The sequence below is a fragment of the Larus michahellis genome, chromosome 18, assembly GCF_964199755.1.
Source record: "Larus michahellis chromosome 18, bLarMic1.1, whole genome shotgun sequence".
Classification (NCBI taxonomy): domain Eukaryota; kingdom Metazoa; phylum Chordata; class Aves; order Charadriiformes; family Laridae; genus Larus; species Larus michahellis.
Window position 1 is genome coordinate 5434201 of NC_133913.1, and position 13337 is coordinate 5447537.

The 13337-nt window shown below is 70.7% G+C and overlaps 1 protein-coding gene across 1 annotated transcript in view; it reads left to right on the top strand.

Annotated features, from left to right (window-relative positions):
- The window catches only part of GRN (granulin precursor), a 14150-nt gene extending 934 nt beyond the window's left edge, over nucleotides 1-13216 (top strand). Inside the window, exons 2-17 of the mRNA XM_074561868.1 lie at nucleotides 4-93; nucleotides 221-305; nucleotides 408-511; nucleotides 600-741; nucleotides 847-953; nucleotides 2224-2329; nucleotides 2438-2535; nucleotides 3244-3492; nucleotides 4724-4972; nucleotides 6106-6354; nucleotides 7586-7834; nucleotides 8968-9216; nucleotides 10450-10698; nucleotides 11738-11986; nucleotides 12609-12902; nucleotides 12996-13216. Of these exons, the coding sequence (XP_074417969.1) occupies nucleotides 4-93; nucleotides 221-305; nucleotides 408-511; nucleotides 600-741; nucleotides 847-953; nucleotides 2224-2329; nucleotides 2438-2535; nucleotides 3244-3492; nucleotides 4724-4972; nucleotides 6106-6354; nucleotides 7586-7834; nucleotides 8968-9216; nucleotides 10450-10698; nucleotides 11738-11986; nucleotides 12609-12902; nucleotides 12996-13115 (2889 nt within the window). The 3' untranslated portion in view covers nucleotides 13116-13216. The remainder of the gene's footprint in view (nucleotides 1-3; nucleotides 94-220; nucleotides 306-407; nucleotides 512-599; nucleotides 742-846; nucleotides 954-2223; nucleotides 2330-2437; nucleotides 2536-3243; nucleotides 3493-4723; nucleotides 4973-6105; nucleotides 6355-7585; nucleotides 7835-8967; nucleotides 9217-10449; nucleotides 10699-11737; nucleotides 11987-12608; nucleotides 12903-12995) is intronic.
- Nucleotides 13217-13337: the final 121 nt, after the last annotated feature.

Below are 13337 nucleotides of genomic sequence, written 5' to 3' on the forward strand. Positions count from 1 at the left end.
GTCCCCCGCCGCCAGGTCCTGCCTGCCAGCAGCGTGGCGCTGTGCCAGGACGGCACGCCATGCCCCGCCGTGGCCAGCTGCCCGCTGCCAGAGGTGAGCCTCCCCCTCCTCGCCGTGCCTCAGTTTCCCCCCTTTGGCTGCCATTTTGCAGCCCCCCCCCCCCCCGCAGCCCTCCCACCTCCCCTCCTCCCCCCCCCCCCCCCAACTTCTCTCCCCACAGGGGGTCCTCTGTGCCAGCGGCCACCACTGCTGTCCCCGAGGGTCCCGCTGCAGCGCTGACGGGGAATCCTGCATCGCAGCCCCAGGTATGGGGGGGGACACGACATGGGGGGGTCCCCTCACCCTCATGGCTGGGGCCGGGGGGGGGGACACATGAGGGTCCCTCACCCCGTCCCCGCTCTCCGCAGCCCCCCGCGCTGTCCCCTGTCCCGACGGACAGTCCGAGTGTCCCGATGATGCCACCTGCTGCGTGACGGCCACCGGCGCCTGGGGGTGCTGCCCCATGCCCCAGGTATGGAGTGGCGGGGGGGGGGACACACATGGTTGCGGGGGGGACATCACACGGCCACCACTGTGACGAGCGTGTCCGGCGCCCGCAGGCCTCGTGCTGCGCCGACAAGGTGCACTGCTGTCCCCACGCCACCCTCTGCGACCTGGCCCACGGGCGCTGCCTGTCACCCGCCGGTGACATCCCCTTGGCCACCAAATTCCCCGCCTGGAAGCGCCAGCCCCCGGCATCAGGTAAGGGGCGTCCTCCTGGCTGTCCCCACGGAGGGGACGCGGAGGTCGGGGGGGCAGGGTGACACTGTGTGTGTGTGTGTTTGTGGCCCCCCCCCCGCCCCGCAGTGGCCCTGCGCCAGGTGCTGTGCCCCGATGGCCGCTCGGCGTGTCCCGACGGCGCGACCTGCTGCCAGCTGTCCTCAACGCAGTACGGCTGCTGTCCCCTGCAGAACGTGAGTGCTGGTCCCCTGCCGCGGGCACCCACCCGGTGCCGGGCACCCTCTATCGAGGCCACCACCGTGTCCTGGCCACCCCGTGCCAGCTGTCCCATAGCCGTCACCCTGGACTGGCAGCCTGTGCTGAGCACCCCGTGCCGGCCGCCCGTGCGAGCACCCTGTCCCGAGCACCCCGTGCTGGGTACGCCCTGTCCCTGTCACCCTGTCCCGAGGACCCCCCTGCCAGGCACCCCGCACCCTGTATCGGGCACTGTGTCCCGAGCACCCCGTGCCAGGCACCCCACACTGAGCACCCCGTGCCAGGCACCCCACACTGAGCACCCCATGCCAGGCACCCCGCAACGGGCACCCTGTCCCAAGCACCCCGTGCCAGGCACCCCATGCCGAGCACCCCATGCCAGGCGCCCCGTGCTATGCAGCCCATGCCAGGCACCCTGGATTAGGCACCCCATACCGAGCACCCTGCACTGGCACCCCACACCAGGCACCCTGTGCCATGCACCCCATGCCATGTGCCCCATAACCAAGCACCCCGTGCCAGGCACCCTGTCCCAAGCACCCCGTGCCATGCGCCCCATACCAAGCATCCTGGATTAGGCACCCCATGCCAGGCACCCTGTGCCATGCACCCCATGCCATGTGCCCCATAACCAAGCACCCAGTGCCAGGCACCCTGTCCCAAGCACCCCGTGCCATGCGCCCCATACCAAGCACCCTGGATTAGGCACCCCGTGCCAGGCACCCCACGGCAGGTGCCCTGTGCCATGCACCCCATACTGGGCACCCTGTCCCAAGCACCCCATGCCCCACACTGGGCACCCTGGCTTAGGCACCCTGTGCCATGCACCCCATGCCATGTGCCCCATAACCAAGCACCCAGTGCCAGGCACCCTGTCCCAAGCACCCCGTGCCATGCGCCCCACACCAAGCACCCTGGATTAGGCACCCCATGCCAGGCACCCTGTGCCATGCACCCCATGCCATGTGCCCCATAACGAAGCACCCTGTCCCAAGCACCCCGTGCTATGCGCCCCATACCAAGCACCCTGGATTAGGCACCCCATGCCAGGCACCCCACGCCGAGCACCCCACGCCAGGCGCCCTGTGCCATGCACCCCATACTGGGCACCCTGTCCCAAACCCCCCATGCCACGCACCCAACGCCGAGCACCCCACGCCAGGTGCCCCTGTATCCCCACCTACCCCACACCGAGCCCCCCGCTGTCCTTGTCACCGCCGTCCCCGGTGGCGGGGGCTGTCCCCGCAGGCGGTGTGCTGCGGCGACAGGCGGCACTGCTGCCCGCAGGGGACGACCTGCGACCTGGAGCGCTCCACCTGCACCTCGGCACGGCCCCTGCCAGCCCTGCCCAAAGGTGAGCACCCCCCCCACCCCCAGGGGTGGCGGGGGGGTGGGGGCGGCCACCCCCTGTCCCAGCGTGGGGGGACACACAGGCCAGCTCTGCCTGTCCCCTTGTCCCCAGCCAGCGACGTGCGGTGTGACGAGGAGACGAGCTGTCCCGACGGGAACACGTGCTGCCGGCTGAGCTCGGGGGCCTGGGGGTGCTGCCCCCTGGAGCAGGTTTGGGGGGGCCCTGCCCACGGGGACAGGGGGTCCCGTATGGGGACGGGGACGTGCTGGGGTCCCCAGTGGGGTAAGGGGGTCAGGGCGGTGCACGCGGGGGCTGAGAGCTGGGGGGGGCCCGGGGTGTCCTTGTTGGGGGGGACATGGCTCGAGGCACCCCAAGTAGCTGAGGCAAAGGGGCTTGGGGACGTGGGGACATTCAGCCGGGCACCGCCACCACCTGTCCGCAGGCCAGACCCATCCCCACAGGAGGGGCAGACGTCCCCTGTGCCCTGGGTGGCATGAGGGCCATTGTCCCCTGTCCCCCAGGAGGGCTGTGACCAGCCCAGGGCTCCCCCCACCTTGGTGTCCCATGGGACTGGGGGGGTGACAGCGGTCCCCTTTGCTGTGTCCCCTGTTCAGAGCCCTCTGCTGACTGGGACCAGTTTGGGGCTCCAGTGGCGGGAGGTGGTGAAGGGACACGAGGCCACCGGGTTGCTCGAGGACCTTCACGTGTCCCGCTGTGGGGGTCACAAGGGTGGTGGAGGGGGGTTATCCCCGTGCAGCCCCCCCAAAGGAGGGATGGAGCCAGGCTGGGAGGGGGCACAGGGTCAAGGGAGGGCAGGAGGGTCCCGCTTTGTCCCCTGGGTGTCCCCACGCGTGGAGCCGGGGGTCCCGGGGGGTGACTTGCTCTGATCCTCCCCCCCCTCCTTGTCGCCCCCCCAGGCCGTCTGCTGCCCCGACCACGTGCACTGCTGTCCCCAGGGCTACACCTGCGACCCGGCGGGGGGCAGCTGCCTGCAGGAGGGGGGGGGCCGCCGGCCCTGGCTGCAGAAGAGCCCGGCGCTGGCCCGGGGAGGGGCCGTGGTGGCCCGTGGGGGGGACGTGCGGTGTGACGAGGAGACGAGCTGTCCCGACGGGAACACGTGCTGCCAGCTGAGCTCGGGGGCCTGGGGGTGCTGCCCCCTGGAGCAGGTTTGGGGGGGCCCTGCCCACGGGGACAGGGGGTCCCGTACGGGGACAGGGACGTGCTGGGGTCCCCAGGGGGGTGGGGGGGTCAGGGCGGTGCACGCAGGGGCCGAGAGCTGGGGGGGGCCGGGGTGTCCTTGTTGGGGGGGACATGGCTCGAGGGACCCTGAGCAGCTGGAGGCCGGGACTTGGGGACGTGGGGACGTTCAGCCGGGCACCGCCACCACCTGTCCCCAGACCCAAGTCTGCTTGATGTGGCAGATGTCCCCTGGGTGGGATGAGGACATGGGACATGGGACATGCTGGGGTCCCCAGGGGGGTGGGGGGCCAGGATGGTGCACCCAGGGGAGCGGAGGGCCCTGGGCTGGGCTGAGACCTGGGGGGTCACGCGACGTGGGGACCTTGAGCAGCTGGAACCCGGGGCTTGGGGACATGGGGACATTCCGCCGGGCACTGCCACCTCCTGTCCCCAGGCCAGACCCATCCCCACAGGACGGGGCAGATGTGCCCTGTGCCCTGGGTGGGATGAGGGCCAGTGTCCCCTGTGCCCCGGGAGGGACAATGCCAGACGTCCCCTTGCTCCGTGAAGGGTGAGGAAGGTCTCCTGTCCCCCTTGGTGGCATGAGGGCCATTGTCCCCTGTGCCCCAGGAGGGACAATGCCAGACGTCCCCTTGCTCCTCGAAGGGTGAGGAAGGTCTCCTGTCCCCCTGGGTGGCATGAGGGCAGATGTCCCCCGTGCCCCAGGAGGGACAATGCCAGACGTCCCCTTGCTCCTCGAAGGGTGAGGAAGGTCTCCTGTCCCCCTGGGTGGCATGAGGGCCATTGTCCCCTGTCCCCCAGGAGGGCTGTGACCAGCCCAGGGCTCCCCCCACCTTGGTGTCCCATGGGACTGGGGGGGTGACAGCGGTCCCCTTTGCTGTGTCCCCTGTTCAGAGCCCTCTGCTGACTGGGACCAGTTTGGGGCTCCAGTGGCGGGAGGTGGTGAAGGGACACGAGGCCACCGGGTTGCTCGAGGACCTTCACGTGTCCCGCTGTGGGGGTCACAAGGGTGGTGGAGGGGGGTTATCCCCATGCAGACCCCCAAAGGAGGGATGGAGCCAGGCTGGGAGGGGGCACAGGGGACGAGGGAGGGCAGGAGGGTCCCGCTTTGTCCCCTGGGTGTCCCCACGCGTGGAGCTGGGGGTCCCGGGGGGTGACTTGCTCTGATCCTCCCCCCCTTCCTTGTCGCCCCCCCAGGCCGTCTGCTGCCCCGACCACGTGCACTGCTGTCCCCAGGGCTACACCTGCGACCCGGCGGGGGGCAGCTGCCTGCAGGAGGGGGGGGGCCGCCGGCCCTGGCTGCAGAAGAGCCCGGCGCTGGCCCGGGGAGGGGCCGTGGTGGCCCGTGGGGGGGACGTGCGGTGTGACGAGGAGACGAGCTGTCCCGACGGGAACACGTGCTGCCAGCTGAGCTTGGGGACATGGGGGTGCTGCCCCCTGGAGCAGGTTTGGGGGGGCCCTGCCCACGGGGACAGGGGGTCCCATACGGGGACAGGGACGTGCTGGGGTCCCCAGGGGGGTGGGGGGTCAGGGCGGTGCACGCAGGGGCCGAGAGCTGGGGGGGGCCCGGGGTGTCCTTGTTGGGGGGGACATGGCTCGAGGGACCCTGAGCAGCTGGAGGCCGGGACCTGGGGACGTGGGGACGTTCAGCCGGGCACTGCCACCACCTGTCCCCAGACCCAAGTCTGCTCGATGTGGCAGACGTCCCCTGGGTGGGATGAGGACATGGGACATGGGACATGCTGGGGTCCCCAGGGGGGTGGGGGGCGAGGATGGTGCACCCAGGGGAGCGGAGGGCCCTGGGCTGGGCTGAGACGTGGGGGTCACCCGACGTGGGGACCTTGAGCAGCTGGAACCCGGGGCGTGGGGACATGGGGACATTCCGCCGGGCACTGCCACCTCCTGTCCCCAGGCCAGACCCATCCCCACAGGACGGGGCAGATGTGCCCTGTGCCCTGGGTGGGATGAGGGCCAGTGTCCCCTGTGCCCCAGGAGGGACAATGCCAGACGTCCCCTTGCTCCTCAAAGGGTGAGGAAGGTCTCCTGTCCCCCTGGGTGGCATGAGGGCAGATGTCCCCCGTGCCCCAGGAGGGACAATGCCAGACGTCCCCTTGCTCCTCGAAGGGTGAGGAAGGTCTCCTGTCCCCCGGGTGGCATGAGGGCCATTGTCCCCTGTCCCCCAGGAGGGCTGTGACCAGCCCAGGGCTCCCCCCACCTTGGTGTCCCATGGGACTGGGGGGGTGACAGCGGTCCCCTTTGCTGTGTCCCCTGTTCAGAGCCCTCTGCTGACTGGGACCAGTTTGGGGCTCCAGTGGCAGGAGGTGGTGAAGGGACACGAGGCCACCGGGTTGCTCGAGGACCTTCACGTGTCCCGCTGTGGGGGTCACAAGGGTGGTGGAGGGGGGTTATCCCCGTGCAGCCCCCCCAAAGGAGGGATGGAGCCAGGCTGGGAGGGGGCACAGGGTCAAGGGAGGGCAGGAGGGTCCCGCTTTGTCCCCTGGGTGTCCCCACGCGTGGAGCCGGGGGTCCCGGGGGGTGACTTGCTCTGATCCTCCCCCCCCTCCTTGTCGCCCCCCCAGGCCGTCTGCTGCCCCGACCACGTGCACTGCTGTCCCCAGGGCTACACCTGCGACCCGGCGGGGGGCAGCTGCCTGCAGGAGGGGGGGGGCCGCCGGCCCTGGCTGCAGAAGAGCCCGGCGCTGGCCCGGGGAGGGGCCGTGGTGGCCCGTGGGGGGGACGTGCGGTGTGACGAGGAGACGAGCTGTCCCGACGGGAACACGTGCTGCCAGCTGAGCTCGGGGGCCTGGGGGTGCTGCCCCCTGGAGCAGGTTTGGGGGGGCCCTGCCCACGGGGACAGGGGGTCCCGTACGGGGACAGGGACGTGCTGGGGTCCCCAGGGGGGTGGGGGGGTCAGGGCGGTGCACGCAGGGGCCGAGAGCTGGGGGGGGCCGGGGTGTCCTTGTTGGGGGGGACATGGCTCGAGGGACCCTGAGCAGCTGGAGGCCGGGACTTGGGGACGTGGGGACGTTCAGCCGGGCACCACCACCACCTGTCCCCAGACCCAAGTCTGCTTGATGTGGCAGATGTCCCCTGGGTGGGATGAGGACATGGGACATGGGACATGCTGGGGTCCCCAGGGGGGTGGGGGGCCAGGATGGTGCACCCAGGGGAGCGGAGGGCCCTGGGCTGGGCTGAGACCTGGGGGGTCACGCGACGTGGGGACCTTGAGCAGCTGGAACCCGGGGCTTGGGGACATGGGGACATTCCGCCGGGCACTGCCACCTCCTGTCCCCAGGCCAGACCCATCCCCACAGGACGGGGCAGATGTGCCCTGTGCCCTGGGTGGGATGAGGGCCAGTGTCCCCTGTGCCCCGGGAGGGACAATGCCAGACGTCCCCTTGCTCCGTGAAGGGTGAGGAAGGTCTCCTGTCCCCCTTGGTGGCATGAGGGCCATTGTCCCCTGTGCCCCAGGAGGGACAATGCCAGACGTCCCCTTGCTCCTCGAAGGGTGAGGAAGGTCTCCTGTCCCCCTGGGTGGCATGAGGGCAGATGTCCCCCGTGCCCCAGGAGGGACAATGCCAGACGTCCCCTTGCTCCTCGAAGGGTGAGGAAGGTCTCCTGTCCCCCTGGGTGGCATGAGGGCCATTGTCCCCTGTCCCCCAGGAGGGCTGTGACCAGCCCAGGGCTCCCCCCACCTTGGTGTCCCATGGGACTGGGGGGGTGACAGCGGTCCCCTTTGCTGTGTCCCCTGTTCAGAGCCCTCTGCTGACTGGGACCAGTTTGGGGCTCCAGTGGCGGGAGGTGGTGAAGGGACACGAGGCCACCGGGTTGCTCGAGGACCTTCACGTGTCCCGCTGTGGGGGTCACAAGGGTGGTGGAGGGGGGTTATCCCCATGCAGACCCCCAAAGGAGGGATGGAGCCAGGCTGGGAGGGGGCACAGGGGACGAGGGAGGGCAGGAGGGTCCCGCTTTGTCCCCTGGGTGTCCCCACGCGTGGAGCTGGGGGTCCCGGGGGGTGACTTGCTCTGATCCTCCCCCCCTTCCTTGTCGCCCCCCCAGGCCGTCTGCTGCCCCGACCACGTGCACTGCTGTCCCCAGGGCTACACCTGCGACCCGGCGGGGGGCAGCTGCCTGCAGGAGGGGGGGGGCCGCCGGCCCTGGCTGCAGAAGAGCCCGGCGCTGGCCCGGGGAGGGGCCGTGGTGGCCCGTGGGGGGGACGTGCGGTGTGACGAGGAGACGAGCTGTCCCGACGGGAACACGTGCTGCCAGCTGAGCTTGGGGACATGGGGGTGCTGCCCCCTGGAGCAGGTTTGGGGGGGCCCTGCCCACGGGGACAGGGGGTCCCATACGGGGACAGGGACGTGCTGGGGTCCCCAGGGGGGTGGGGGGTCAGGGCGGTGCACGCAGGGGCCGAGAGCTGGGGGGGGCCCGGGGTGTCCTTGTTGGGGGGGACATGGCTCGAGGGACCCTGAGCAGCTGGAGGCCGGGACCTGGGGACGTGGGGACGTTCAGCCGGGCACTGCCACCACCTGTCCCCAGACCCAAGTCTGCTCGATGTGGCAGACGTCCCCTGGGTGGGATGAGGACATGGGACATGGGACATGCTGGGGTCCCCAGGGGGGTGGGGGGCGAGGATGGTGCACCCAGGGGAGCGGAGGGCCCTGGGCTGGGCTGAGACGTGGGGGTCACCCGACGTGGGGACCTTGAGCAGCTGGAACCCGGGGCGTGGGGACATGGGGACATTCCGCCGGGCACTGCCACCTCCTGTCCCCAGGCCAGACCCATCCCCACAGGACGGGGCAGATGTGCCCTGTGCCCTGGGTGGGATGAGGGCCAGTGTCCCCTGTGCCCCAGGAGGGACAATGCCAGACGTCCCCTTGCTCCTCAAAGGGTGAGGAAGGTCTCCTGTCCCCCTGGGTGGCATGAGGGCAGATGTCCCCCGTGCCCCAGGAGGGACAATGCCAGACGTCCCCTTGCTCCTCGAAGGGTGAGGAAGGTCTCCTGTCCCCCGGGTGGCATGAGGGCCATTGTCCCCTGTCCCCCAGGAGGGCTGTGACCAGCCCAGGGCTCCCCCCACCTTGGTGTCCCATGGGACTGGGGGGGTGACAGCGGTCCCCTTTGCTGTGTCCCCTGTTCAGAGCCCTCTGCTGACTGGGACCAGTTTGGGGCTCCAGTGGCAGGAGGTGGTGAAGGGACACGAGGCCACCGGGTTGCTCGAGGACCTTCACGTGTCCCGCTGTGGGGGTCACAAGGGTGGTGGAGGGGGGTTATCCCCGTGCAGCCCCCCCAAAGGAGGGATGGAGCCAGGCTGGGAGGGGGCACAGGGTCAAGGGAGGGCAGGAGGGTCCCGCTTTGTCCCCTGGGTGTCCCCACGCGTGGAGCCGGGGGTCCCGGGGGGTGACTTGCTCTGATCCTCCCCCCCCTCCTTGTCGCCCCCCCAGGCCGTCTGCTGCCCCGACCACGTGCACTGCTGTCCCCAGGGCTACACCTGCGACCCGGCGGGGGGCAGCTGCCTGCAGGAGGGGGGGGGCCGCCGGCCCTGGCTGCAGAAGAGCCCGGCGCTGGCCCGGGGAGGGGCCGTGGTGGCCCGTGGGGGGGACGTGCGGTGTGACGAGGAGACGAGCTGTCCCGACGGGAACACGTGCTGCCAGCTGAGCTCGGGGGCCTGGGGGTGCTGCCCCCTGGAGCAGGTTTGGGGGGGCCCTGCCCACGGGGACAGGGGGTCCCGTACGGGGACAGGGACGTGCTGGGGTCCCCAGGGGGGTGGGGGGGTCAGGGCGGTGCACGCAGGGGCCGAGAGCTGGGGGGGGCCGGGGTGTCCTTGTTGGGGGGGACATGGCTCGAGGGACCCTGAGCAGCTGGAGGCCGGGACTTGGGGACGTGGGGACGTTCAGCCGGGCACCACCACCACCTGTCCCCAGACCCAAGTCTGCTTGATGTGGCAGATGTCCCCTGGGTGGGATGAGGACATGGGACATGGGACATGCTGGGGTCCCCAGGGGGGTGGGGGGCCAGGATGGTGCACCCAGGGGAGCGGAGGGCCCTGGGCTGGGCTGAGACCTGGGGGGTCACGCGACGTGGGGACCTTGAGCAGCTGGAACCCGGGGCTTGGGGACATGGGGACATTCCGCCGGGCACTGCCACCTCCTGTCCCCAGGCCAGACCCATCCCCACAGGACGGGGCAGATGTGCCCTGTGCCCTGGGTGGGGTGAGGGCCAGTGTCCCCTGTGCCCCGGGAGGGACAATGCCAGACGTCCCCTTGCTCCGTGAAGGGTGAGGAAGGTCTCCTGTCCCCCTTGGTGGCATGAGGGCCATTGTCCCCTGTGCCCCAGGAGGGACAATGCCAGACGTCCCCTTGCTCCTCGAAGGGTGAGGAAGGTCTCCTGTCCCCCTGGGTGGCATGAGGGCAGATGTCCCCCGTGCCCCAGGAGGGACAATGCCAGACGTCCCCTTGCTCCTCGAAGGGTGAGGAAGGTCTCCTGTCCCCCTGGGTGGCATGAGGGCCATTGTCCCCTGTCCCCCAGGAGGGCTGTGACCAGCCCAGGGCTCCCCCCACCTTGGTGTCCCATGGGACTGGGGGGGTGACAGCGGTCCCCTTTGCTGTGTCCCCTGTTCAGAGCCCTCTGCTGACTGGGACCAGTTTGGGGCTCCAGTGGCAGGAGGTGGTGAAGGGACACGAGGCCACCGGGTTGCTCGAGGACCTTCACGTGTCCTGCTGTGGGGGGTCACAAGGGTGGTGGAGGGGGGTTATCCCCATGCAGCCCCCCCAAAGGAGGGATGGAGGCAGGCTGGGAGGGGGCACAGGGGACAAGGGAGGGCAGGAGGGTCCCGCTTTGTCCCCTGGGTGTCCCCACGCGTGGAGCCGGGGGTCCCGGGGGGTGACTTGCTCTGATCCTCCCCCCCCTCCTTGTCACCCCCCCAGGCCGTCTGCTGCCCCGACCACGTGCACTGCTGTCCCCAGGGCTACACCTGCGACCCGGCGGGGGGCAGCTGCCTGCAGGAGGGGGGGGGCCGCCGGCCCTGGCTGCAGAAGAGCCCGGCGCTGGCCCGGGGAGGGGCCGTGGTGGCCCGTGGGGGGGACGTGCGGTGTGACGAGGAGACGAGCTGTCCCGACGGGAACACGTGCTGCCAGCTGAGCTCGGGGGCCTGGGGGTGCTGCCCCCTGGAGCAGGTTTGGGGGGGCCCTGCCCACGGGGACAGGGGGTCCCGTACGGGGACAGGGACGTGCTGGGGTCCCCAGGGGGGTGGGGGGGTCAGGGCGGTGCACGCAGGGGCCGAGAGCTGGGGGGGGCCGGGGTGTCCTTGTTGGGGGGGACATGGCTCAAGGGAGCCTGAGCAGCTGGAGGCCGCGACCTGGGGACGTGGGGACGTTCAGCCGGGCACCGCCACCACCTGTCCCCAGACCCAACTCTGCTCGATGTGGCAGATGTCCTCTGGGTGGGATGAGGACATGGGACATGGGACATGCTGGGGTCCCCAGGGGGGTGGGGGGCCAGGATGGTGCACCCAGGGGAACAGAGGGCCCTGGGCTGGGCTGAGACGTGGGGGTCACCCGACGTGGGGACCTTGAGCAGCTGGAACCCGGGGCGTGGGGACATGGGGACATTCCGCCGGGCACTGCCACCTCCTGTCCCCAGGCCAGACCCATCCCCACAGGACGGGGCAGATGTGCCCTGTGCCCTGGGTGGGATGAGGGCCAGTGTCCCCTGTGCCCCGGGAGGGACAATGCCAGACGTCCCCTTGCTCCTCGAAGGGTGGTGGAAGGTCTCCTGTCCCCCTGGGTGGGATGAGGGCCATTGTCCCCTGTGCCCCAGGAGGGCTGTGACCAGCCCAGGGCTCCCCCCACCTTGGTGTCCCATGGGACTGGGGGGGTGACAGCGGTCCCCTTTGCTGTGTCCCCTGTTCAGAGCCCTCTGCTGACTGGGACCAGTTTGGGGCTCCAGTGGCGGGAGGTGGTGAAGGGACACGAGGCCACCGGGTTGCTCGAGGACCTTCATGTGTCCCACTGTGGGGGTCACAAGGGTGGTGGAGGGGGGTTATCCCCGTGCAGCCCCCCCAAAGGAGGGATGGAGCCAGGCTGGGAGGGGGCACAGGGTCAAGGGAGGGCAGGAGGGTCCCGCTTTGTCCCCTGGGTGTCCCCACGCGTGGAGCCGGGGGTCCCGGGGGGTGACTTGCTCTGATCCTCCCCCCCCTCCTTGTCGCCCCCCCAGGCCGTCTGCTGCCCCGACCACGTGCACTGCTGTCCCCAGGGCTACACCTGCGACCCGGCGGGGGGCAGCTGCCTGCAGGAGGGGGGGGGCCGCCGGCCCTGGCTGCAGAAGAGCCCGGCGCTGGCCCGGGGAGGGGCCGTGGTGGCCCGTGGGGGGGACGTGCGGTGTGACGAGGAGACGAGCTGTCCCGACGGGAACACGTGCTGCCAGCTGAGCTTGGGGACATGGGGGTGCTGCCCCCTGGAGCAGGTTTGGGGGGGGGTGTCCTTTGGAGGGACCAGGGTTGGGGGGGGGGCGGGGGGGCTGTACTGGGGCACGAGTGGTTGGGAATGGGATGGGGGGGGGGGGTTGGGGGCAGAGCGTGACAGTGGCGTGTCACCCGTAGGGGACAAATAGGGCTTGGGGGGGTGGCATCAGGGACCTGGGACACCCCAATCTCCAGGACTCTGTCCCCCCCGACACGCCCCCATGCGGACTCTGGGGGCGCCTTGGGACACCCCCATCTCCATCACTCCGCCCCCCCCACCGTGGGGACTCTGGGGGCACCCCCATCTCCATCACTCTGCCCCCCCCCCGCCATGGGGGCTCTGGGGGCACCCCCATCTCTATCACTCTGCCCCCCACCATGGGGTCTCTGGGGGCACCCCCATCTCCATCACTCTGCCCCCCCCCCACCCTCCATGGGGACTCTGGGGGCACCTTGGGGGGCAGGGTGAGGACCGTGGGGGGGGGGGGGGCTGCTGAGTGTGCGAATGGCGGGGGGGGGGTACACGGCGTGGCGGGGGGGGGTGGTGGGGGGGGTCAGGATGGCACCCGGACGCCTGTCCCCTCCTCATTGAGCCCATCCTGTCGTGTGTCCCCCCCCCCGCAGGCCGTCTGCTGCAGGGACCACCAGCACTGCTGCCCCCGGGGCTACACCTGCAACGTGGCCGCCCAGAGCTGCGAGAAGCTGCTGGCACCCACCCCCCTGCTGCCGGCACCCGCCCCCCCCCTCCGCCTACCCGCCCCCCCCCACCACCCACCCAACCCCCCCCCAGCCCTCCTGCGGGCTACCAGCACCCAGCCGGGGGCCACCGTCCCCTGCGACGCTGCCAACTCCTGCCGCCTTGGCCAACGGTGCTGCCGGAGCCGGGGGGGCTCCTGGGGGTGCTGCCCCTTCACCCAGGTTAGTGGGGGGGGGGGGGGGGGGGGCGGGCTGTGTGGCATCACCCCCAATGCCTTAACCCCCCCCCCCCCCCCCCAAATCATGTCTCCGCAGGGCTCCTGCTGCTCCGACGGCCGGCACTGCTGCCCCGGGGGGTCCCGCTGCAGCCGGGGGGGCCAGGGGTGCAGCCCCCAGCGCTGGGACCTGCCCGCGCCCCGTCGGGTGCTGCTTTGAGCGCCATGGGGACACCCCCCCCCCCCCCAACACACAAACACCCCCCCCCGGGTGCCACCACCCCAATAAAAGGGTTCTAGGACAAACACACACACCCCCTCCCCCCGCCGTCCCCTGGCTCCTTTTTGGGGGGGGGGGGGGGGGGGAAACTGAGGCAAGAAGCAGAGACAGGGGGTTTTTTTTTTCGGTTTTTTTTTTTTATTTTAATATATTAATGCCATC